The sequence below is a fragment of the Orbicella faveolata genome, unplaced genomic scaffold, assembly GCF_042242905.1.
Source record: "Orbicella faveolata isolate gen_17 unplaced genomic scaffold, um_ofav_v1 contig_1, whole genome shotgun sequence".
NCBI classification, from domain to species: Eukaryota; Metazoa; Cnidaria; class Anthozoa; order Scleractinia; family Merulinidae; genus Orbicella; species Orbicella faveolata.
This window is the reverse complement of record NW_028301536.1, coordinates 6,795,001-6,817,974: the sequence shown is the minus strand read 5'-3', so window position 1 is coordinate 6,817,974 and position 22,974 is coordinate 6,795,001. Positions and strand designations below refer to the sequence as shown.

Sequence of the window (22,974 nt, the reverse complement as noted above, 5' to 3'; positions counted from 1 at the left end):
GTATTCAATGTGCCGTAAAAATTTTGGAAAATTTCACCAAAGGAAATTGAAGAAAATCACAAATAAAGCCCTAAGAACTGTAAACAATTAACGCATTTGTTTGGGCATTTATAATTCAACATTAAAAGCCAAGATTTTAACAGAGATGATAGTAAATCAACATATAGTCATTGCTTATTACATTTAGTAAGTTTGAAAGGACTGGGTGTAAAAACGAATGCAAAAACACCATTCAAAACATAACACTAGCGCGCGCAACGTGATAAATGATTACCCTATGGAGCCACCTTTAGACACTTTTTACTTTAACACTCCAGCTCGTTTTGTGCGCGCTACAAATGAAGAACTATTCGAGTATGACCTAAGGGCGATCACGTATACGTAAACTAGTGCATAGGGAAGTAAGCTGGGGGTTCACGTATCAAGTAGTTTCCTTTTAATCCTATTCAGACCAGGTGAAGGGAGCGCTCAAGCTAGCTGCAGCCTTATATGGACCAGGCTTTGAGACCAGGGAGGAGAACTCAGAGACCCCCACGCTGCTATTCATGGAATATCTAAGTACGGCAATGAAACTGAGAAGCTTTATGAATGGTCCACAACTTTCCTTTCAGATCCAGAACATGGAACTATGAAGAGACTATGTGGAGACCTAGGAGTTAGAATTTATTACTAAATAAGCGCGGAACCGTTGATTCTGATAAAAGGAAAAGCTACGGCACCTTAATATTGACTATACGAGCAGAAGTAACTAAGAAGTTACACATGTAGGGGTATTATTAAAATGTGTGTGTGTGTGTTGACCCTTTATTTAGACCGACGAAAAAACAGAAAGTGCACTTTAGGCTCCATTGCCAGTCGCTGTTCGAACTCGAGAGAGCGGCGGAAATCGAGCCAGCACTATAAGCGTTTCTGACTTTTTCTCCGAATATTAAGTAAAATCTACCGCAGTTGGAGACTTCTCCTGGAATTTACCTTGGAACAATTTGATATAACAGACTCTTTAACTCGTTCCCACTGTATGCCATTGGTTTCACTGAGCTTACTCAAAATTTTGGAGGCCATGTCACTCGTGGAGGGGTGGTGGCCTAATGTTTAGTGCGCTCGACTCCGGATCGAGCGGTCCGGTTTTAAGGCCTGACTGGGGACATTGCGTTGTGATCTTGGATGAGAAACTTGACTAGCAAAGTGCCTCTCTCCACCCAAGTGCAGAAATGGGTACTGGTGAATTTGATGCTGAGGGGTAACTCTGCAATGGACTACATTAAATATTTTAGCGAATCATCAGTCAGATAGTGCGTAATCAGATCAGCGTTCTCGACTTAAGGAAACAATTGCTCCGTGGTAATGCGGAGACGGACGCGCGAAGGACAATAACTTGCACTCTAACAGTTCAACTGCAAACCATTTAATCAATCGACACCCTGAACGTACAGCCAACTTGTACACGACACGTCTACTCGTAAAAATCGCACTACAAATGTGGGTCTTCCTTATGTACCCCTGCATCAAGAACTCATTTCTCATTAAGTATCGATTAACTATTCGCAGTATAACCGTCTATTCATCTTACAACTTGTGCGAACATTTTTTTCCTACAAAATGATAGTATTGTCTAACTCCGATCTTTCTTGTGCCTTATAAAAACTCACTTTCATTTCTAACAGCAGTAAGTTTGCTATAATGCTGTATTTTTGTTGACAATCTATTGCTTTTCAATGTCGATCTGCTATGAATAACACCTATCTAGAACCAAATTACTCCGGAACCACGGTAAGCGCATATCTTAAAAACAATACACCTCCAGTATATGACAAGCCTGGGACACGAACACCACTTGCATCCACAAACAAACCGAAACCAAGGGAAGCAGATCCTGAAGGAAAACCAACAGGATAGCCTGCCAAAAAATGCCAAGAAGATTTGAAGGGCGTGGGATCGACAGCTCCAAGATGGGCACTTCCATATCATCTGGGAGAAGGCTCTCCATACTAACGGGGTGTCACAACTGCAGGGATTTCCAAAAGGCTGGCAGCAGTGAAGAGGACCGCCACGATGAATAATACATCTGAGGAATGGAAAGAAACCGTAAACTGTTTTGCAATTCATATTTTATTCGAAAGAAACAACATTTAGGGCAGTACTTTTAGAAAAACTCCAGCTTTGAATATTTGTTATCTTTTATACAACTGGGGAAATTTCACAGATTTTCTTCCATTCGTTCGAAAATTTTCTGATCGCAGCTCTAATCTTACCAGCTTAACTGTTGTTGATTAAGGCTATTCAATTATAATTCCGTTTTCACCAGTCCCGTTAACACGTCCTGATTTTCTCTCGGGGTAAATTATTGTTGCTTAAGCTATTCGAATGGACGTGCCTAGTTTGCTAGGCATCTAAGGGAACTCGAGCTGGAAAATCCAAGATGGTGAACACTGAAACTATTGGCATCCCGTTAAAGTCTGAATTTTTTTTTTTCAGGCCTTAATTGTAATTGTGACGACCAATCATGTCTTCATATCTTTCTCCGCAGTTCAAATATATGATCTTTCATATATTCACTTGTAGTCTTTCGCACCATCTACGGGTATATTACAAACTCACAGTGTGACTAGCTCCTAGTTGGCTTGTAGCTCAGCTAGTAGAGCACAGCACCGGTATCGCAGAGGTCATGGGTTCGAATCCCGTTCAGGCTTGAATTTATTTAGGCTTTAATCTCACAGCTGCTTTAAAATATGAGTGTATAACTGCGATGATCAGTCCTGTCGTCATATCTTTCTCCGCAGTTCAAATATATGATCTTTCATATATTCACTCGTATCTTCACCATCTACGGTTATATTACGAACTCACAATGTGACCAGCTCGCAGTTGGCTTGATAGCTTAGTTGGTAGAGCACTTCTACCGATATCGTAGAGGTCATGGGTTCGAATGAAGTTAAAGCCTGAATTTTATTTTTTCAGGCTTCAATTTAACAGACACCTGAGGAGTGTGTGCAACTGTCCTGCTGCGATGATAAATCATATCTTCATATTATAATATCTGTTGATAATGACGCCCAGATATTTAGTAGATATCACTTGATTGATATCATTATTTTAAAATAAGTTAGCTTTAAATTTGAAGTAGAATTTAATTTAAAATAAATTTTAAGTTCTTTTGAGATATGCGCTAATCGAGGTGTCATCAAGCATAAAAGACATATAGCAAACTTAGCTTTCAAGATTCACGAGGGTAACAAACAATTCCGGGACATTTTGTCACCTGTCATGCTCCATACACGCGCCATCTAATCCGTCTTTTGGCGGGAGGCACCTACGACAGGCACTGTTCACATAGCTTGTGGTAGTCTTGCAAACGCTCTTACAAGATTTCTTTGGGTACTTTGCGTAACCACCCTGGAAGGGCCCACACCAGTTTCCGTACCACCAGTCCCATCCCCCTCCCGGCCGTTGTCCAATCCCACGGCGGCGACGTCTTGAGGTCATCGACATTTCATCGGCTAGGCTGTCATTGTTAAATGATGTCGTTTGGTTCATTAGCTGTGTCAAGTTGGACGATGTTTCCTGAATTTTATTCTCTACCTCAGGATCTGTGGATGGATCAATGAACCATTCCGTGAGCGGAAATAAATTCTTGTCTGTTCCGATTAGTTGTTTGTGTTTCATGCACACGTTTGAAACTCACACGACTGTGTGATGGCGCTTTGAAAACAAAAAAGAAAAGATATGTTGTACTATATATGCCTTTATATGCTTATTTGTTTCCATCGGTAATTTACATGTTGGTTGGATTGTCAGAGAATAGAAACAATCAAAAACTTCTAGAAAACTTGTAAAATCCTTTAAACTTTAATGTTTTCAGAAGTATGACGCGCAATTATTGCCTAAGTTTAGTAAGTTGAAAAAAAAATAACAATAATAATAATAATAATAATAATAATAATAATAATAATAAACAGGTTGCGAATAACTTACAAAGCTTCGAGTCATTTGACTGGTAGAAGGGTTCCTCAATGGTGTCGTTCTCTTCAATATACCTGTAGCAGTTTAGTTGTTTATAATCCGTGAAGTTCAGTTCCTTTTCCTTAGAACGCATATGAATGCTACCGTTTGGGAGATGCAGATAGATCTAGGAGAGATATTTAAAAACTGAAATAAAGTGACGAAGAAATTATCATTTCAATGAACAAACCTAAGGACGAAAAAACGCGAAATATATGCAAACAGAGATATATAATCCCGAAGAAGAGCAGTCCATTGATAATGTTTCTTTTTGCTCTAAAAGAAGGTTTCAGATCTTACCTCGTAAATCTTTCCATTGTGCCCTCTCGCTCGATAAACGTCCACATCAGTGTCATTATCAACTTGAAATAGGACATGAGACATATTTCCCTCGACGCTTTCCTGTGACAAGGAGATTTATTAAGTGGTTATTATGTTAAGTGGCATGGTGTTTGATCTCTGTAACTATACGAGTTCTAAAATAATCGAGGATAAATCTCACACTTTTTGTTGCAGTAAAAATCATATAGATGCATTGAATATCACTGACTTGCTAGACTTTTGGCTCTTCTCTTCTACCACATTAGACTAAAAAAAATTCTTTAATTTTTCTTTTTTTCTTTTAAGTTATCTAGCTTACCGATTTAAGGGTAGCGTGTTTCAGTAAATGCCTCGGAATCATGTCCCCTTCAAGATCAGTATAAATGCACTTTGTTGTTGAATTTCCATTCTCTGGAACAATAAAATACTTTCTTTGCTGCAAGATAAAATGTAATACCGAATAATCCACAGGTAATTTAGTTAAGTAAACAAACTTAGAATTAATAATAATAAATTAATTAATGTATCAGTTGCTTTAGCCGAGGAGCAACCCTCTACCCTCCACACTCCCTCCCCCCTCCCCCCCAAAAAACAAAAGTCCAACCGATGGTGCCAGGGTGCGAACTCAAACCGCAAACGCAAAAATTTCGGAGTAGGTGACGACCTTCCCAGTGAAGGCGCTGTCAGCAGCTGAATACTCAAGATTTTGGAATTAAAGAACTCTATGAAATGGTGTTAAGCTTAATAAAAACGAACTTAAAGTCACAAATCACCTTTGAATTGGTACCTTTGACTTTCCTGGTACAAGAAGGGAAACTTTTGTACTGTATATTTCTTATTTGATGTTTACCTCTGCCCCTGGTCTTTTATATTTGAGCGTATTGGGAGATTTTTTCCGTTTGTTTGTTTTTTTTCGTTTTCTGTAATAACTCTGCTACAAATTTGGTATGGCATTAAAACTCACCGCGTTGTAGTCCTGTATGACGATTTTTGTTGCATTCATTCGAGTGCCGTTTGCTGTATTGTTTTCTTCGTAGGACATGAGACGCCTTCCAAACAACTGCGGTGATCCTGCCAGATCATTCAATGAAGTTAGTTGGATGAGCTTCCTCTTATAATCGATCATGACATGGAAAACCTCTCCTTTGCCGTCATCAGCTGTAAATGTAGCTTCTCCTTCCATAATTTCCGGTAAATCTGGATTGGAATTAAATGCACCGGCTGCGTAAGCTGACAAAACAGCAACGGCTGCCAGGGAAATGCCAACCAAAACTGCTGCTGTCCTAGAAGCCCGGGTAGAAAGACACTTCTTTTGCTTGAATCCAACTGTACAGAAGTAAAATTGTAAAATTTATTTACTCAGAAAAGATGAGTAGCTGGGAGGGGGGGGGGGGGGGGATTAGTGTAGAAACCTGACCAAATGCTATTTAAGACTTGAAAACCCCACCCTATCCCGTGACACATACCTATATAGGCCATACATGGGAATACCCCCCCGGATCTACGGCCATCCTATTAGTAAGGGACCTCCGCAAACAGAAGGAAGACAGTTGTCGCCAATTAAGAAACACAAGTACTTGCACGTCGGTTACACTCCTTGTATAGAGCTGCAGGTTGCTCGTCATCTAATTTAGCTGGAATACAATGCTTTGATATGAAATTTTAGCCATTGCTAACTTCCAGATGCCTAGGGGCATTTCAATCTGTCTTAAGCAATGGAAAATTCAGCTGAATGTCGGGCCATCAGAGCCACAAAAAGAGAGAGAATTTGGCTGTGACTACAATACCTTGATGATCTGCCCTGTCGCTTCTTGGTTCTCTCTGTGTTGTGTTTTGCGCCATAATAACAGCAGCTTAAGGTGAAATAAGGCTTAAGAGAATAAAGAAAATGATGTCAAGAGAAAATTGAGAAAAACAGCTCACGATTTTAAGCTTTTTGATTTGATCGTTCCGTGCGGAGCGATCAAATCAAAAAGCTTAAAATCGTGAGGCTATGAATTAGCTGATAACCTAAATATTAATTACTTATAGTAAGCACCGTCATAGAAGTAGAAATTTATAGACAGAAACACGTTACCTCTGAAAAAATGGTGGAAATGTGTATAGTGTAGAGTGCAGGAGGTATCTACAGCAAATCAGATAGTCCACCTTAATAAGTGTAAAATTTCATTAATTCTATTCTGCTGTCAAAAGCAATTAGACTTCGTTCCAGATACGATCACAAATAATCAGAGACCAATGCGGGTTACAACAATCCAGAAAACAAAACTAGTCAAACTAGTGTCAGGCTTAAAACAAATTTAGACGAAAACGTTTAAATATTTGGTTTCAAGATGTAAATTGGCCCCTTCCGAGACTAATTGTGTTAATTCACTTGTCGATGTTTCATGCAAACAAACCCTGTCCCTCATTCCGAAGTTGTTAGCCTTAAAGATAAAAGAGTGCAAACTTCATTAAAATTATACACCGAAAATGAAGTACAACTTGATTCCAGGAGAAAAAAAGTAAGGAAACATGGCCACACATTAGCATTAAAGCAATTACCTCCATAACAGGTAGCGTAGTTGCTATTCGTAGGAACAGATTCAGTCTGAGTCCAAGCGTGGGCAAAAGAAAATGTCGAAAGAATAATAATAGAAAAATGGGGAAAAAAAATTAAAGCAAGCAAAGATAACCCTTTGGTTGTTGATAGGGGAGGATAACAAAGGATAGCAATAATCAACGAGACCATTGTTACCTGTGCATTAGACATAAAAGAAAATCACTGTCCCAAAACATTGTTTCAAACATCACTTGAGCGCAAATGTACAATGGGGTAAAGAGCCCGAGATACAAACAAATTAGATTTCTAACATCTATTCAATGTGAGTGTTTATTTTTTCCTTACATTCAAATAGGGTACATTCTACACTCATTTCTCTTTTTTCGAGCATACATGAGCCGGCTCTAAGAACATCTTTCATTTAATTATCAAAAAAGCCTGGATAAAAATGCCTCTGGATGTTTTACAAGATGTCACATGATTGCTTCAAAGTCGGCAGCCAAATATAACATAACAAGTCAAATTTTCTTCAACCGTATTGGTATGGAAAGTATACATATCTAACATTAGAAAATATACTAATGAATGTCACAAATAGGGGATTTGGAGGTCTTATGTTGTAGTTATAAACTTCAGTTTCATCATAATTTAAGGCGTATGAAGTCAGCAACAAGGCAGGACTGTAGATTGTCCAAGCTGTTCTGAGCTGACCTCCGATTTCAGACGATGAAAATCCACAGAAGTTGAAAATATAGATCTCATGAAACGATGCAGCAACTGTGGGAAGAATATGAACGGTGAAATACTGGAAATCTCGGAATTCTGCAGCCCCTTGTCCTTCTGAAAGGCAAACCAATAAAACTATCCACGCGATAGCATTTATGGTGGGAAAACACATTTCGCAAATTATTTTGGAAACGCTGTCGAAACACACAACGTAGTTCAGCAAAAATGAAGAGAAGAACGTAATTTGTAAAATGCAAAACCACGAACAAAGATACTTTGTGTCTGGCGATTGCTTTTGAAAAACCAGTTGGCAAAGTACACAGAGCAACGCTGTAATGTAAAGACAGGTCCATACTATGAACACGAATTCCACAGTGGCAGATTTTCTGCAGCTTATTCTTGTTAGTTGCTTTGGTCGTGTTTTGACTAGTGTCTCGATCTTTGAACAAGTCAAAGCACAAAACATACACAACGTGTTAAGGTAGATCAGTTCAGACGCTGCCAACATGATCGCATTGCAACTGCTAACTACGCCTCGACTGTAGCTTCACTGTGTGTCCAACCTCATTGGGTGTCCCCTCCTCTCTTGGTATGAATCTACACAGCGAAATATTAACCTCATCAGAAGCTGTCACAGGGCGGTAAAAGTGCTGGCTTCGGGTATCTCTGTGTGCATCTGGGCCAGAGATATTTATTCATATCTCTCTCTTTTAATCAGTAAACGGACGGTTAAGCGTCAAAGCCATACAATACCTTGAAACTAGTAAGAAAATTAATAAAACTGAAACGTCAATCAAAACGTCAGGCTTATGCAGCAAATTAACTTTAGTTGGAAAGTCTGTCAGCCGGGAAGTATTTCTAAGCATTGTGCAAACATGGCGGCTATAGCATTGCTAGCCGGATAGGATAAGCAATGCAAACGGCTAATTTAATTTGTACTGGACACATTACAGAAAGACGCGTATGCTATGAGCGGCGGCCATTTAAACAGAGAAAAAAAACAGGAACGACCATCTCTGATTTCATTTATAGCAGTGAAACTAATTACCTTGGAAACCATGCAAGCCGAGTTTCTTGTTAGACTGGGCTCGTAATGGGATATACATGTGTTATGAAGGGCCAGGAGTTTTTTTTGAAGGCAAGGTCAAGAAATTAATACAAAGAAGTCGAGACAAATAATGCTCTCATAGGGACTAGAAATTAAGAGGCTCACCATTTGAGATAGGATAAATGTAGAAGATAAGTTGTTTGTAGAAGGGCCAATAAGATAAGCTAAGAATGATAAGAGCACCCTATATTTTTTTAACGTTTTAACCGAGTTCAACAGTGACTAACACGACAGACAAAAACTTGCCAGCGAATACAGTGTCCTTCTTATAAAGTTCAAACCTACTTAATAAATCCAATTAAGAAAGTGGAAAGGTATGCAAAAACTAATAAGCTAGGAATGTTCAAATATTTAGCTAACCGCATCTGAGTTAGTCTAGTTTGATAGTAACGCTGCTAATAATATTATCCAGAGGCGGCTTCCTACAATCTAAAAGAAAAAAGGAAAGGAAAGGGAAAAAAAAAAAAAAAAAAAAAAAACGTTACACAATACTGTTATGTATAGAACATGAGACGGAGAAGTTCAAATATTTAGTTCTGACGCAAAGGCGCAAAAAAGGACCGGCTAGGTAGTGTAGACTTTTCCCATTCAAGACTAATAGGGTGAGTTCATTTGTTTGGTTTACAAGCAAACAAGCTTTGTCGCTCCTTTTTGCATCTGGCAGTCTTTCAAAAACCAGTGAATGCAACTTTGGTTTTTAAACAAATTACGTACCGGAAACTACGCATGATTTTAATAAAGGAAAAAAAAAAAAAAAAAAGAAGAAGAAGACAAAGCAAAACAGTTGATTTCGAGGCAAAAAATGTGGCCGTGGCTTAGTACAGAAACAGACTGTGTAAAGTAAATGCAAAAACAGTTTTTGTTGCCTTTGAATAAATGGGAGTAACCAATCTACCTTTTAACGTTGTTATTTTAACATAGCTGTGCGTTGGCATGTAGATTCGTTAGCATGTAGGCTACGTAATCATGTGGTATGTCTGATTCATATTTTAGTACATGTACAGGTATATGTTAGTTGTAATTAGCTATGCTAGGACCATTTAAGGTCGATCAATAAGCGAGATGACCCTCCTATGGACTTCTGGTTTTCTTACTTGTACTTATAACTTAGAGATCAATCTGTTGCCGTTTCACTGCAGTCAGAAAGGTATATAATTTGCACTCGACATCTTACAGCAGACGCGTATGCTATGAACGGCGCGCGGTCATTGAAACAGAGCAAAAAATAGAAACGACTAGTTCTGAATTCATCTAATTACCAGAAAAACCGTGCCAACCGAGTTTATAGTTAAACTCGGCTCGATATTTTATATACAGGCATTATGAAGAGCCAGGGTTTTACTTGAAGGTAAGGTGAAGATACTAATGTAAAGACGTCCAATCAAATAACGCTCTCAAAAGAGCTGAAGTTCAAGAGGCTCACCATTTGAGTTCAGATAAATGTGACAGTGTAACTGATAATCGGCCCTAATAAAAGAGATATGCTACGAATGATAGGGGCGGCTTATTTTTTTACATTTTAACACAAAGGCTTTACATGAGAGGAAAAAAAAAAAAAAAAAAAAAAAAAAAAACTTGCAAGCGAATGCAATGCGTGATCTGTATCTAAATTTTCTTGCCAGGCAGTTCTAAGCGGTTATTGCTTTGTTGGGTCTCGATGCAAGTATACTATCTACGGACAATAAGGTATACATTTATAATTTGTCAAACCGCGCGAAAATTAAAAAAAAGTGTGAAATGGTTAAGAAACTGGCATCTTTACGTGTAACGACTTATATAGTTGCAGTTTACCTAACAAATCAGGATAATAAATCCAATTTAGAGAGTGGAAAGGTATGTGAAATTATCAAGCTAGGAATGTTCAAATATTTAGCTAACCGCATCTGAGTTGGTCCAGCTTGATATTAAAGCTGCTAATAATATTTCCCAGAGGCGGCATGATTTGAATGACAGAAAAGAAGGACAAAGCAAAACAGGTAAACAAAAACAAAAAACAGGAAAGCAACGTGAAATAACAGCTAATAAATTTTAAAAACAGACTAACTGCTTTCGGTATGGGGGGGGGGGGGGGGAAATGAGGCCGGCCGTGGCTTAGTAGAGAAACGGGCTGTGTAAAGTAAATTCAAAAACTGTTTTTGTTGTCTTCGATTTTTTCATGTTATTATTGTGAGATAGCGTGTGTGGTATGCAGAGTCGTTGGCATGTGGGTTATGTAATCATGTCGTGTGTAATCTATGTTTTAGTATATGTTGGTTGCAATGAGCCATGCTAGGACCATTTATGTCCAATCAATAAACGAGATACCCCCCATATAGCCCCTCTCTCGCAAGGTATATCTCATACTAGTATGACATATGGCTTTAACCAAGCCTAAAAGCGGAGTCCTGGGTCGGGTTGTTTAAAGCCTGATTAACCTAACACTGGATAAGCGAAAATTCTGATTTGAGTTTTTGTGAGGTTTTCTGTTTATACTTTTTGGCCATCTGTTTTGGGGTTGAATAATCTCAAACAATACCCGCAGTCCGCGACCCAAAATTAAAAGCAATGTGATTTGCATGTTCATTCGGGTGTAAAAAAAAAAAAAAAAAAAAAAAAAATAGAATTATCGTCAGTAATTGCGAAATCGCCTCGACCACGCGTGGCGGGAAAAACAAGTCATGTGACTTATGTTTTAAAAGGAAAATCTTATCATGTAGCGGACATTCGGAGTCAAGTCAATCAACAGTCGCGAGCAAAACATCAAGATAGCGATCAAAGGGATCTGACACCCAGGAACACAAATTGTAAGTTTCGAAATCGTTTGTCGCTTCGATTTAGAACGTTGTAGATAATAATTTATCTCGTAATTATTTCAATTTCAGTTGACTACGATGTGACCATGGACGCAACGAGCCGTGTCTCTAGTTCAAATAAATCCGACAACGTTTGATCCCTGGTGGGCTAATCTTCAAAGTAAGTAGCGCCTTTAACCGCAGGAGCGAATCAGCAATAAAAAACATTTGCATGCAAGAAAAATTTATACTTCGGTTAACTATTAATGCTGGGTTAACATTAACGGGCTTCCGAACAACCCGGCCCTGATTGTCGTCCTGATTACAACAAATTAACTTGACATAAGGTCGCGATCCTATCGAAAGCCAGTACATGGTCAGCGGTCAACTTAAAAAAAAAACATGACCTCGATAAGCTCTAAACCAGGGCCCGCGATATGGACACGTGATACTGATCAGCGGATACCTTGTTTTGACAGGTGTCAATTGACTGTAACTCGGATGTCTAATATCAAAGATATATGCTGTAAACCAGGACTGCATGACTTGGTATTAGCTGGGCGCGTGCACCCGCGATGTATGCCGCTTGCCATGCTGACCACGAAAAAAAGAGTTGCATGGTTTTCTATTTCTATCAGGGACGGAGCAGAAGACTCCTGAAATTTGCGTATCTGGATCATCCACCAAAAAGTGACGTCACATCCGGTTTAAATTGTGCCGCGCAGCTCGTTTCACAACGCGAAAAAATGGCGTTTCGATTGGGGAAGATTTTCCTCTATTTGCAAACCATCAGGTTCTTGTCCTTTCTTATTGAGGATAGAAAGATGTTGCAGGCACATTTCTTCGACTTTTTAAGCAAAACGTTCGGCCAAAGAGAACAGTTTAGTATTGTTTTGAAGGAAAATAACGGAGGGCCTTCTGTCATCGAATGGCCGATTTTAAACATTTGCAAAACTTGTGTTGTTCCAACTTTTGGTTCTTATTGTTCGTGATTCGGTGATAACACTAAGTGCAATAGCCTATAATGTTAACAACAACCTGGATGAAGTATTGCTGGCCACAGTTTGCACTGTGTACAACGGGAACATGTTTAACAGAAGCCGTTTTTTTCTAAAAGTGAACACAGTTGAAGCTCTGTATCCACGTGAGTGTGGTGGAAAATCGTACACTCAAGGTTAGTATCCTATTTCCGTATCTCTTGTTGAATACTTTTCTTTCTCTGTAAGAAATAATCTATGTTGAGAGCTTGAGAGTTCATTGTAAATGCGTGCTTTGGGGATATCAGATTTCCCCGAAAAGATCAACAAAGGGGTGAAGCAGTCCAGATGAGACTTTCCTTCAGTCATCCAGTGGTTAATTGTATATTCCTCTGTATTGTCTGAACTGCAATGCCAACCTGGGAATCAACTTCTTTGGGCAGTTCAAAAAGAGGGAATTGGCCTGTTCAGGGTTAGCTCCCAATGGAATAGTATGGTATATCCTTACCTCTTAACTTTACCCCCGCTTTTGACCCCCACTTCTACTGTGACCCGGAGGGGGGTGGAGGTACTCCCTTATATGCACAATATAGGTATGTGTGGCCCCAAAGGGTATGGTTTTTCAGCCATTTTGGTCATAAATAGGGTATCGATTGTGGCCTCTTTGGTCTTAAATAGGGTATGGGTTTTGTACTCTAGTCTTGAATTGGGTAATGTTGTTTGGAAAAAGCTACTTTTTCATCATTATTGACACAACCATAAACAAAAGGCCTTCCAAAAATATGTTTAGGGCAACTGTGTCAGTGGCAACGGTTGCAAATAGGTTGTCAAATTTTTGGTCTGGTCATAAATAGGCTAGGGAAAATAGCAGATTTTGGTGATCAATAGAGTAAGGGTTTTGGGAAGCGGGCCGCACACCCCCACCAAATTTTTCTGGGAGTACTCCCCCACCCCCCCACCCCCCCACTCCCGGTACTGTAAAGTGGTTCATAAATAAATGCTGGACTGAATTCAAATTTTATCTTGTAATAAGCTTTAACCTGTATACTATTATCTATTAATAATAAAATAGAGCACATCTTCTCTCTTTCTATTCAACAATAATTGGACTATGAGGTGAAGAATTCTTTGAGGTGATAGTTTGAGGCTGTATCAACCTTATTATCACCTGATGGGAATCTTGAGCTTGCAATCCAATAATATTGTTAAGTAGAATTGTATGATTTACCATTGTTTCTCTATCAAACTTCATACTTGGGTGCAATCGTACAATCTGAAATTCTCATACTTGTAGGACCTCATAATTAGTTAATTCAACTATTTTGAGATTTTGAAGTCATGTTCTATATCAAATTAACTCAATAAGAGATTCTGTGTGAACACAGGCCACTGCTGGTTGTCTACACAGTTTTTTTTAGTTCTTCCAAAGATCTGTTTACAACACCTGACATCCTCTGTTAATCTGGTGGGGATACAATGTAGCTCTATAGCAACAGGACCTTTGTTCATTATTTGATCAATGTTTAAATGGCTGTCTACCTTCCATCTCAAAGAAAAAATGAAAAATGGCTGTCTAATATGCATGCATCAAATAATTCACAAAGGTCAGTTGGGATTGCTCCATTGTGGGTGGGCTGAAAATTCTAGCTTGGTTTGATCTTAAAGTGATTGTTTGCTATTAATTTCCCCATGCATTCGGCTGAATTTGACCCTGCATGATTATTCAATTATTGATTATTGAATAATCAAATGTGCATATATCCCTCTGTTTAAGTTTCCCTCAATCATTCAATCACAGTGTTTTGGCGAGTTAATTTTCTCTTCTCTGTAAATTGATATTTCTGCTTGAAATTTTAGATCTAGGCATCAAGTGACACTCGTCATGCCAAGGGTTGCCCTGGTTAGCCAAGCCATAGTGTTTAAATAAAGAAAAGTTGTCCTGCCTGCCAGGGTACCAAGGCATGACACGAGCCAAGGCAAGACAACTCACCCACCCCTGTTGTCTTGCAGGCGAGATGGGTACTTGATCCTAATTAACGTAAATGGCTGATTGAATTTTTCAAAGAAATAAGTGAAAAGTTAGCTTGGCCAGGGTAACTCAAGAGAAGGGTTGCTTGGGTACCCAGGACCATATAAATGGGCCCTAAGGGCCATTCTATTTTATTTCCACACTCTCTCTTCCTCTGTTAACAAGAGCTTTAGAAAGGGCTATGAAACTGTTATTTCGGCACTTTTATCTTTTCTGTTAGGTTGTAAATTTTGACTTATTTTGTGAGTGTGGCTTGGAGGGGGGGTGGGGTGGATAGAAAATGGAATATCTCTTGTTAGCTCTGGGCCCAAGTTGTGTGTTGTCTCACTGATTATGCAAACTATACTTCCAAAATCTTTTATTTATGAATAGGTGTTTGAGAGGATCATATTATGTGATGAAATTTGCAGATGTCCTCCATAATATGAGCTTAACAGTTTTGTTACCATGGCAACTACTAGGTTTCAACCTTCTCTGCTTTGAGCTTTTCTGGCCACCTTTGACTTTCTATTTTGATATTTGCCAATGGTGTCTCATCTGCATGATGATCCAGCAAGCATATTAATATGTAAGGTCGAAGTTGTGGCCTCAGGTTAGAGGGGACTGGAAAAGAGTGAGTTGCCATGGGAAAATACAGGCTCTATATAATTTTAATAGCCATAGGTGTGTTTCCAGTAGAACTATAAGCCTACCATCTTGATGTAATATTGGGTTGAGTGTATGACATCATCCGTCACCTCATTTGCATATTTTACACATTTTTAAAATTTTAATATCTTTAGAACTGATGCAGATATTTGCAAAAGGTTAACAGCATTTTTAATCTTTTGTGGAATTCTATGTGATACACTTACAAATTCTGACTCAAGGGGTAAAAGTTTAATGAGAGAAGCACATTAAAGCATTGAGTTGTATTTATGCTGTTGGCAAAATTTTACTGTAAGGCATTGAAGAGAATTTTGGAGGGGAATTTGGTGTGGTTATTGAATTGACAGAGGTTAGTTTTGTTATTGCTGTTGTCATTATCTTCTATATTTTTGAGGCAGAGTGGTTGTTGGCGAAAGCAAAACTGGCAATGTCCTCACTGACCTGTGTTTAGGTGTTTTTAGGTTTTTGTCTCTGACAATGAAGTTCAATTTAAGTAGTTACACTGTCTTTACAATAGAACATATGGATGTTAATAGTATAGTTATTTTACCAAAATTACAGTAATTCTATGGCTCAATTTCTACCTCTGCTTTAATTTGTTTACACCAGTTTATTTTTTAAAACCAATTTAATTTCATCAAAGGGGAAGGGGGAATCTGAGAGCAATAATAAATTAGACCAACAAAATTAATATAAACAAGAAGATCTGTTAGATCTTATAACCGCGCTTTTAAAATTTAACTGTTTTCTTAGTACTACAGTCGCAACGCAGTGCATATTCCAAAGCAATCTTTGATGATTCATTGATTACTGTAGACATCACAGCACTTGATCAACATAAACTCTATTATCGCACCATCAGTCGTAGCCGTTGTGACATCTCCGATGACGTAATAGTCTTAATCTGGAAGTTTCTTCGGGATATGTATGGGCATGAAGATACGAACACTATTACAAACCGCTTTCTTTCTTTAAAGTCACGATTAAATTTAATTGTTTTTTTCCCTTGAGTTAAGGGTTAGCAAAGAAGTCACACGAGTCACATAATTCAAGAATTGCGTTATCTACGGCTATCTTTAGTACGGTGGTTATTTCCCTATCAATGACGTAATCTTTGCACGTTCTGAGCACGTTCTTTGCTTGGCTTCCAAACATTTAATTTTCTTTCCGATCTATGAACTCGCTGCGATGAAACAGTCAAAGGATTTACTTCATTTGCCTAAAACCGCAAGTAATACTCGCAAAATTACAAATAAATTAATGACCGTCGCTTCTGGCGAAACAAGAAGATCTTTTAGATCTTATAACCGCGCTTTTAAAATTTAACTGTTTGCTTAGCACTACCGTCGGAATGTAGTGCACATTTCAAAGCAGTCATTGATGATTCTTTTCTTACTGTAGACATCACATCACTTGATCAACAAACTGTATTATTGCACCATCAGTGGTAGCCGTTGACAAATCTCCGATGACGTAATGGTCCTAATCTAGAACTTTCTTCGGGATATGTATGGTCATGAACGATATGAACCACATGATAATAACACTATTAACAACAGCTTTCTTTCTTTATAGACATGATTAAATTTGATTGGTGTTTTCCACGAGTAAAGGGCTAGCAAAGTAGTCACACAAGTCATGTAATCTAATAATGAAACTCTATCCCGACCGATGTATCGATTTTGGTCACTCCAGTGGCTACAGATTGAAAACGTGACAGAAAATTGGCGTTACTTTCGATTCTCACCAAATTTGGACAGTGGGAAGATCTCATCATTAGCCAATTACAGGCCATTTTTCAGCTCTTTTCGTCACATCCTCCCCCCTCGGGAGAATTTTGTCAAGTTAGCTAATTTAGTATGCAAGCCACCGTAATGGTGGTCGCTGTCGGCGAAATGTTTATTTGCTCAAAATTGGGGCAAAGTCTTTCGGAGATGGAAGTCAGGACATTTGTAAGGATACAGAAAGTAATATGGGACCAGTTGGTGGCTTGTAAGGCTGAATTTATCCAGAAGTAAGCTGTATTTTCGTTTTCGTGCCGAAAGCCATGCGGTGAAATATTATCGGTTTGTTCTGCTGTCTTGTTCTGTTTTTTCTCTTGGTCATTTTTGTAGCACGCCGAGGCCATTCTTTCGTCTAAATGAGTTGAAAAAAGTTCGAAAAAGATGTTCCCATTCAAGTTTAAGCTCTCAGGCGATAATTCTGGAGTTTTTTGGCCGAAACGTCGGCTTTGTTATGTTCGTGTTTTTCGGTTGCTATGGGCGACCGTTGCTCCCTTTGTTAGGTCAAGTCTGGGGAGTGAGGTCACAAAAAAAATTCTAATTAATTCTGGTTTTGTTCGATTTCGCTGAAATTTTAGCACGATAAAGCTGGATTGTTAAGGAATAGATTTACCTTCTGCCGATGTGTGGTAGCTATTAACGCTAAAGTGATATATCGCTTCGATGTCAGGGTTTTGAAGAGATTTTTTTGCAACGTGTAGGTTCGGCGTAATTTTGTAATCTGAGATTTCTGTTGACCCTGAAGAAACAAGGTTTGGCGAGTAAACATTACAGATTGCGTAATTCAAAGTTGGCCGAGTGGAGATCTGCGTCTGGTCTCCGACAAAAAAAAAAAATTAAAAAAAATAATAAACCAAGGGTAGAACATGAACCGCGCTCGGCCCATGGCCGCGCGGTTAATAAATTTGCAATGATTGCTCTAATGGCCTAATGGAGATGAGGTGGACCAAAAGGTCAGAGATCTGATGTTTGAATCTAGGTCTGTCTGTACAAAATAAAAATAAAAAAGATTGTATTGTAATATGGGAGTATTATGGTAAGTTATGTTGGGGGATTGATATGGGATCCTGGCTGTACTGTTGTAGGGTAGGAATAGGGACTGAGGGGGTGGGTGGTGTGGAACCACTCTGAAAGTGAAAACAAACTGGTTTGAAGAATTTACAGCAGAGGTAAAAATTATATATTACATCTTGTTTTTCATAGGTGGTAAATGAGCAAATACCCACAAGAGAAATACAAACAAGAGAAGCACTCTATTTCTCTTCTTAATCAGTGTTCTTCTGAATTCCTCTTGTTAACTAAATTATTTTTTCTGTTGAGATAGCATTTTTACACTGGACTTTTCCTCTGAAACCCTTGCTTACAAAATAATCATTACTAACAAAAGTCATACTTTTTACGATAACTGTAGAAATTGTTGTGCACTCATTAGCTAATTTTTGTCGTCAAAAAGCGGACCTGTAGGCACATAAATTTATAATTTAAGAAGTGTGTCAATGAGCGAGAGCGTACAATTTGGCAATGAATTTGTTATTTAAAAAAAAAAACAAATTGATGTCAGTTTTTCCTGTGTTTTAGGATGAGTGTATGAGTGTACGCTATCACCCCGAGGATCCACAGCGACTGTGACAACGTTATGGCAAAATTCATGATCAATAATGTTCAAGACAGATGCATGAAAAACTGACATCAATTTGTTAAACTGAAAAAGATCCGGTTGTTGGTCTTTTTGTGACTGATGGAAGTCTCTAAAAGTTCTCAGTTGTTGTTTAATTTTAGTGACTGTCATTTATGTTTGTATTTTCTTAGGTGGTTACCTCCTGGCATATACACCCCACACTGGCATACAACTCCTTGATTTAGATGATGCTGAACCTGCTTTTCCTATCTTTAACATACATGTAAGAGTGTCAGTGGACCTGTCCAAGTGTGATTTTTTTTTTACTGATAATGCAAATCATAATAAAGATACAAAGCCACTCAGGTGTGATTTCTTCCTTGACAGTGAAGTGCAACCTAAACAAAAGTTGCATTCTGTAAGAGGTTTACAAAAATTATAAAATATAGGAGTTCCTCTGAAAAATAGTTTGTAGTTTTTTTTCTGTTCATTTTTTTTCGTTGAACATTTATATTTTCCTAATAAGCAGTTGCTTTGCAACACATTTTAAGATGATCAGGGTTCGTACCCTTTTTCAGAAACAAATTTCCAGGACTTTTCCAGGACTCAGATTGATTTTTCCCAGACTCTAAAATTCACATTAACCCTTTCACATTAACTTTAATTCACATTAACCCCAAGATCTTAATGTTAATTCTCCTTACTGTCTACCATACATTTCATAGTTTTTTACTTGAGTTTAACAGATTTCCAGAACTTTCCAGGACCAGTAGCCCTTTTCCAGGACTTTCCAGTCCCAGAAAATGCCGCAATAAAATTCCAGGACTTTCCAGGTTTTCCAGGACCCGTACAAACCCTGGATGATAAATAGCCATAAAAATGACATTTTTATCTCTGAGATCATTTTCAAGATTAAAGAAAGTTATTTTTATTTATATATTTTATTTTGCTTGGGGGAGGGACTTTTTGAGAATTTCCCTAAAAATATCACAAGGTACAAAGGAAGGGGGAAAAATAAAAGTTATGTTTTCATTATCAGATTGAGTCTCTCTATGAAGCTGCAAATTTGGTTATTATTTTATACTGTTGTGGATAACGTTAGGTCCATTTCAATTCAAAATACAAATGGGAACTTACATGGATAATCACATAATCCCTAGGCATTGATTTGTTTTTTAATTGCTTTTCTCCAGAAAACAATTTGAACATCCTTGTTACACTAACAGGGTGGGGGGGGGGGGGGTGGTATTCTACATAGTTTTAAATGGGGAAGCTCCATCTCAAGGTCTAACCCCTTACATGTAATACTGTATCCTTTTTCTAAACCCTTAGAAAGAAGCTTTGAAATATCTTTTTGAACAATATATCAGAATCCCCTCATTCTGGCTCAGGAGAGCAAATGAGGGATTATCAACAACATTTTAGAACCAGAAGAAGGGAAATCCCTAAAAGGAAGATTTCTGTACCCTTTCATACACCTGAATTCAACTTGTCAGAAATCCCTTACCCTTTAATAGTTACATCTGAAGCCTGAAAACTTTTGGGCAGAGCTTCCCCATATATGTCATTACAAGGAGTCCTCCCACATACACAATTCAGGAACTCTTGACAAGTAGTGATGAAGCTGGCTTCAAGACTGGTCTGATCAGGCAGCTTCTTCAGTTTTTGAGTACAAACTTGTTGCTCTCAGTCAACTTCCAGTATGGAACCTTTTCTTTTCTGGTCTGGTCCAAGTTCACAGACACTACTAGCTAGTAATCGCTTTCACAACACTAACACTAACAATGTCACTTGCGGTCTGGTTGTTCAGTTCCACCGCACCATGTTTCATGGTCACTCATCATTGTCAAACATGAGTTCATAATAGCTTGTAACATTCACTAGCCCGGCAGTGTCATTGTTGCTGTCACCTGTTCCCAGACTTCCTTTTATTATGGCTGGGTGTTGGGGCATGATATTTCATTACTGTTTGCAAACAGTTTGTTAAGATCGCACATTGAAAAAGTGATGAATTAAAATAATTGAACTCTATGAGAGAGAATTGTCAAAATTGCTAGGTGCTCTCATTGCCTGAGACTGAAATGTCTTGATGTGAGCTTGTATAGAAAAAGCACATTCAAACTAAGGCAAAATGTTTGAGTAACCTTTCAGAATAAGCTGCAAATATGATAGTTAGGGATTAAAAGATAAGGACCTTGGTCTGCAAACAATGCAAATGAAAGGAATTGAAGAAATGAAAGGTGCATGCATGCTTGACCTCATAGGATCTTGCGGGGGGACGGGGGGGCGGGGTATCGAAACTTTATAGTGTCGCTGACACTCAACACGGTTGAAACGGAAAAATAAATTTGATTATAACTGGAAATAAAAAAAGAAAACACAAGATGCCCAAATTACCGAATCGCCCATAACAATATCTTCTTGTTTATTTTTAAGGGGTTCACGGCCTGCCTATGTTAAAGGAAGCGTTTACCAAGGGAAAAGTTAAGATAACTTGTTCAAGGTTCTTAACCAATCATAACAGAATTTATAACACCAGTTTGAGTCACAAGCAAGAACATGAATTTGCGTTAGTGTCGATCGGCAAGAAGGTCCCGCCGCGTTATGTGTGTGGGTCTATTCTTATAGCAGCTTACAGTGTGATACGATTAACACCTCTACATTACTCTCAAGTGTTTTTCAAGGGTAAATTTGAAAAAAATGGGCTTCTGTTAAATAGGTTCTCCCTCGTCTGGAAAACTGACATTACGCTTTTCTCTTAGTGTAATGCCTACCTAAGAGAATAGGATATTTGAACTGAGCGTAACTTACCTAGAACTCATTATTTCCACGCAAACGATGACTCCTGTGGAATTCAGCGAAGAAGAAATGACGACATTACGTAAAAACACACGCCTTCAAAACAGCGTGGTTTTGAATAAATAATCGTTCTGCTCCTCAAACAAACGATATGACGATGAAGACGACAAAATTTTGTTTATCGTGACCAAATAAAACGTTAGAAATATCCCGCCGATTAAGAAATATTGCCCTTTTACTTACTGAGAGAACGATTATGTCGCATTCTAATTTGATTTTGCCGCTCAGCGCGCTTTTTTACCGGATGTGACGTCACTTTTTGGTGGATGATCCAAACACAAAAAAAGTGCCAGGCGTCGCAGAGGTTTCTCCCCCACCCCTGATTTCTATGCATGCATGTGGTTTCAACAACAACACCACCACCAACAACAAAAACCACTTTATTTTGCATACTACAGAGAATATCATTCAGCAGAAGAATACATTGAACTTAAATAAGCAAAAAAACTACTCAAAATAGTAAAAACATTAACTAAACGAGCTGAGAAGTTACAAGAATTATTACGCTTTAAATCGGTCGTAGGAAAAATATAGAAAAGAAGAGGTAGAAAGAGAAAAAAATATATAGATATAAATATACTGAAAGAAATATAAGTAGTAACAGTACCAGGTTTTGCTCTGCTAAAGGTGACAAATAGTCCTTCAAAAGCCATCGGTCGCACAAATTGTCGTCCAATTTTGCGGGTCTAATAGTTTCGCTTTTTCAGCTGTTATGTACGTCTCGCAGTCTCGATTTTTTCACAATTAAAGCTGCCTCGCAGGCCCGATTTTTTTGCACGTCGCTTAGAAAATCTTGAAGTACCTATTATTTTTTTTATAATAAATGGCGTATTTATGAACAAAGTATCAGAACCTGAACACTCGAGCTTGTATTTAAAACATTTTTATATCCTTGTTACGTTGTATGACCGTAGCTGCGTTCGTTGACGTCACAAAACCTACCATATTTAAGAAAGAACATTTCAGTTCTAAAGTTTGTGCGGCTTATTTTTGTAATTATTCTGAAAAGGACTGTGATATATTTCCCTGCGCTGAACAGCAATGCAAATCACTGCAAATCTTTTACTTCAAGTGCCTTTATTACCCAACGATATCATTCATTTGCCATGTCAATAACCTCTACGTGTGTGGTTTTAGGTGTCAAACATCTTTCATTAAATTTGGTTTCACCAGCGCTAATTTTTGAATTTTCATGCTGATCGAACCTAGATTCTTTATTAAGCGCCGTTATTACGCGACGTTACCATACAATTGCTATGTCAATAAGCTCTACGTGTGTGGTTTTAGGGGAACAAATATTTTTTTATTAAATCTCGTTTTACCAGCACTGATCTTTGAATTAATTTTCCTCTCAGTAAACGGCTAAAAGTAAAAAAAACAAAAACAAAAAAAACTAACAATAACAAACAGACAAAGAAACAAAAAACCATCTCAAAAAACTGACAAGCAAGAAATAAACAACAACAATTTCAATCGAAGTATTCTTAATGTATATGGCCATTTTGCCGTCTTTTGAAACCTCCGCAACCATTTTAATCAGTTGTCACTGCGGTGTAGTGAACGTTGAATGTTGCGTCTGATTGGAAGCATCATAG

At 38.2% G+C, this 22,974-nt stretch overlaps 1 protein-coding gene and 1 long non-coding RNA gene across 2 annotated transcripts; one reads left to right on the top strand and one right to left on the bottom strand.

Annotated features, from left to right (window-relative positions):
• Positions 1–1,389: 1,389 nt before the first annotated feature.
• Positions 1,390–6,546, bottom strand: LOC110042349 (uncharacterized). Its single transcript, XM_020747714.2, has 8 exons — positions 6,398–6,546; positions 6,108–6,190; positions 5,285–5,646; positions 4,640–4,756; positions 4,300–4,401; positions 3,973–4,126; positions 3,260–3,587; positions 1,390–2,065 (listed from the first exon to the last, which is right to left on the bottom strand). The coding sequence occupies exons 2-8, from the start codon at positions 6,160–6,162 to the stop codon at positions 1,744–1,746; spliced, it is 1,440 nt and encodes a 479-aa protein (XP_020603373.2). The 5' UTR covers positions 6,163–6,190; positions 6,398–6,546; the 3' UTR covers positions 1,390–1,743.
• A 4,287-nt stretch (positions 6,547–10,833) lies between these two features.
• Positions 10,834–18,985, top strand: LOC149117888 (uncharacterized). The gene is made up of 2 exons (XR_016206473.1): positions 10,834–12,641; positions 18,712–18,985. It is a non-coding gene; the product is annotated as an uncharacterized LOC149117888 (long non-coding RNA).
• The last annotated feature ends 3,989 nt before the right edge of the window (positions 18,986–22,974 follow it).

Excerpts from the sequence above, each read along its gene's own strand:
- LOC110042349 (XM_020747714.2), bottom strand. The coding sequence starts at position 6,162 with ATGGCGCAAAACACAACACAGAGAGAACCAAGAAGCGACAGGGCAGAT. Across the intron at positions 4,402-4,639 it reads AACACGCTACCCTTAAATCG|GAAAGCGTCGAGGGAAATAT; the intron begins GTAAGCTAGATA and ends TCCTTGTCACAG. Across the intron at positions 4,127-4,299 it reads ACAATGGAAAGATTTACGAG|ATCTATCTGCATCTCCCAAA; the intron begins GTAAGATCTGAA and ends TATCTCTCCTAG.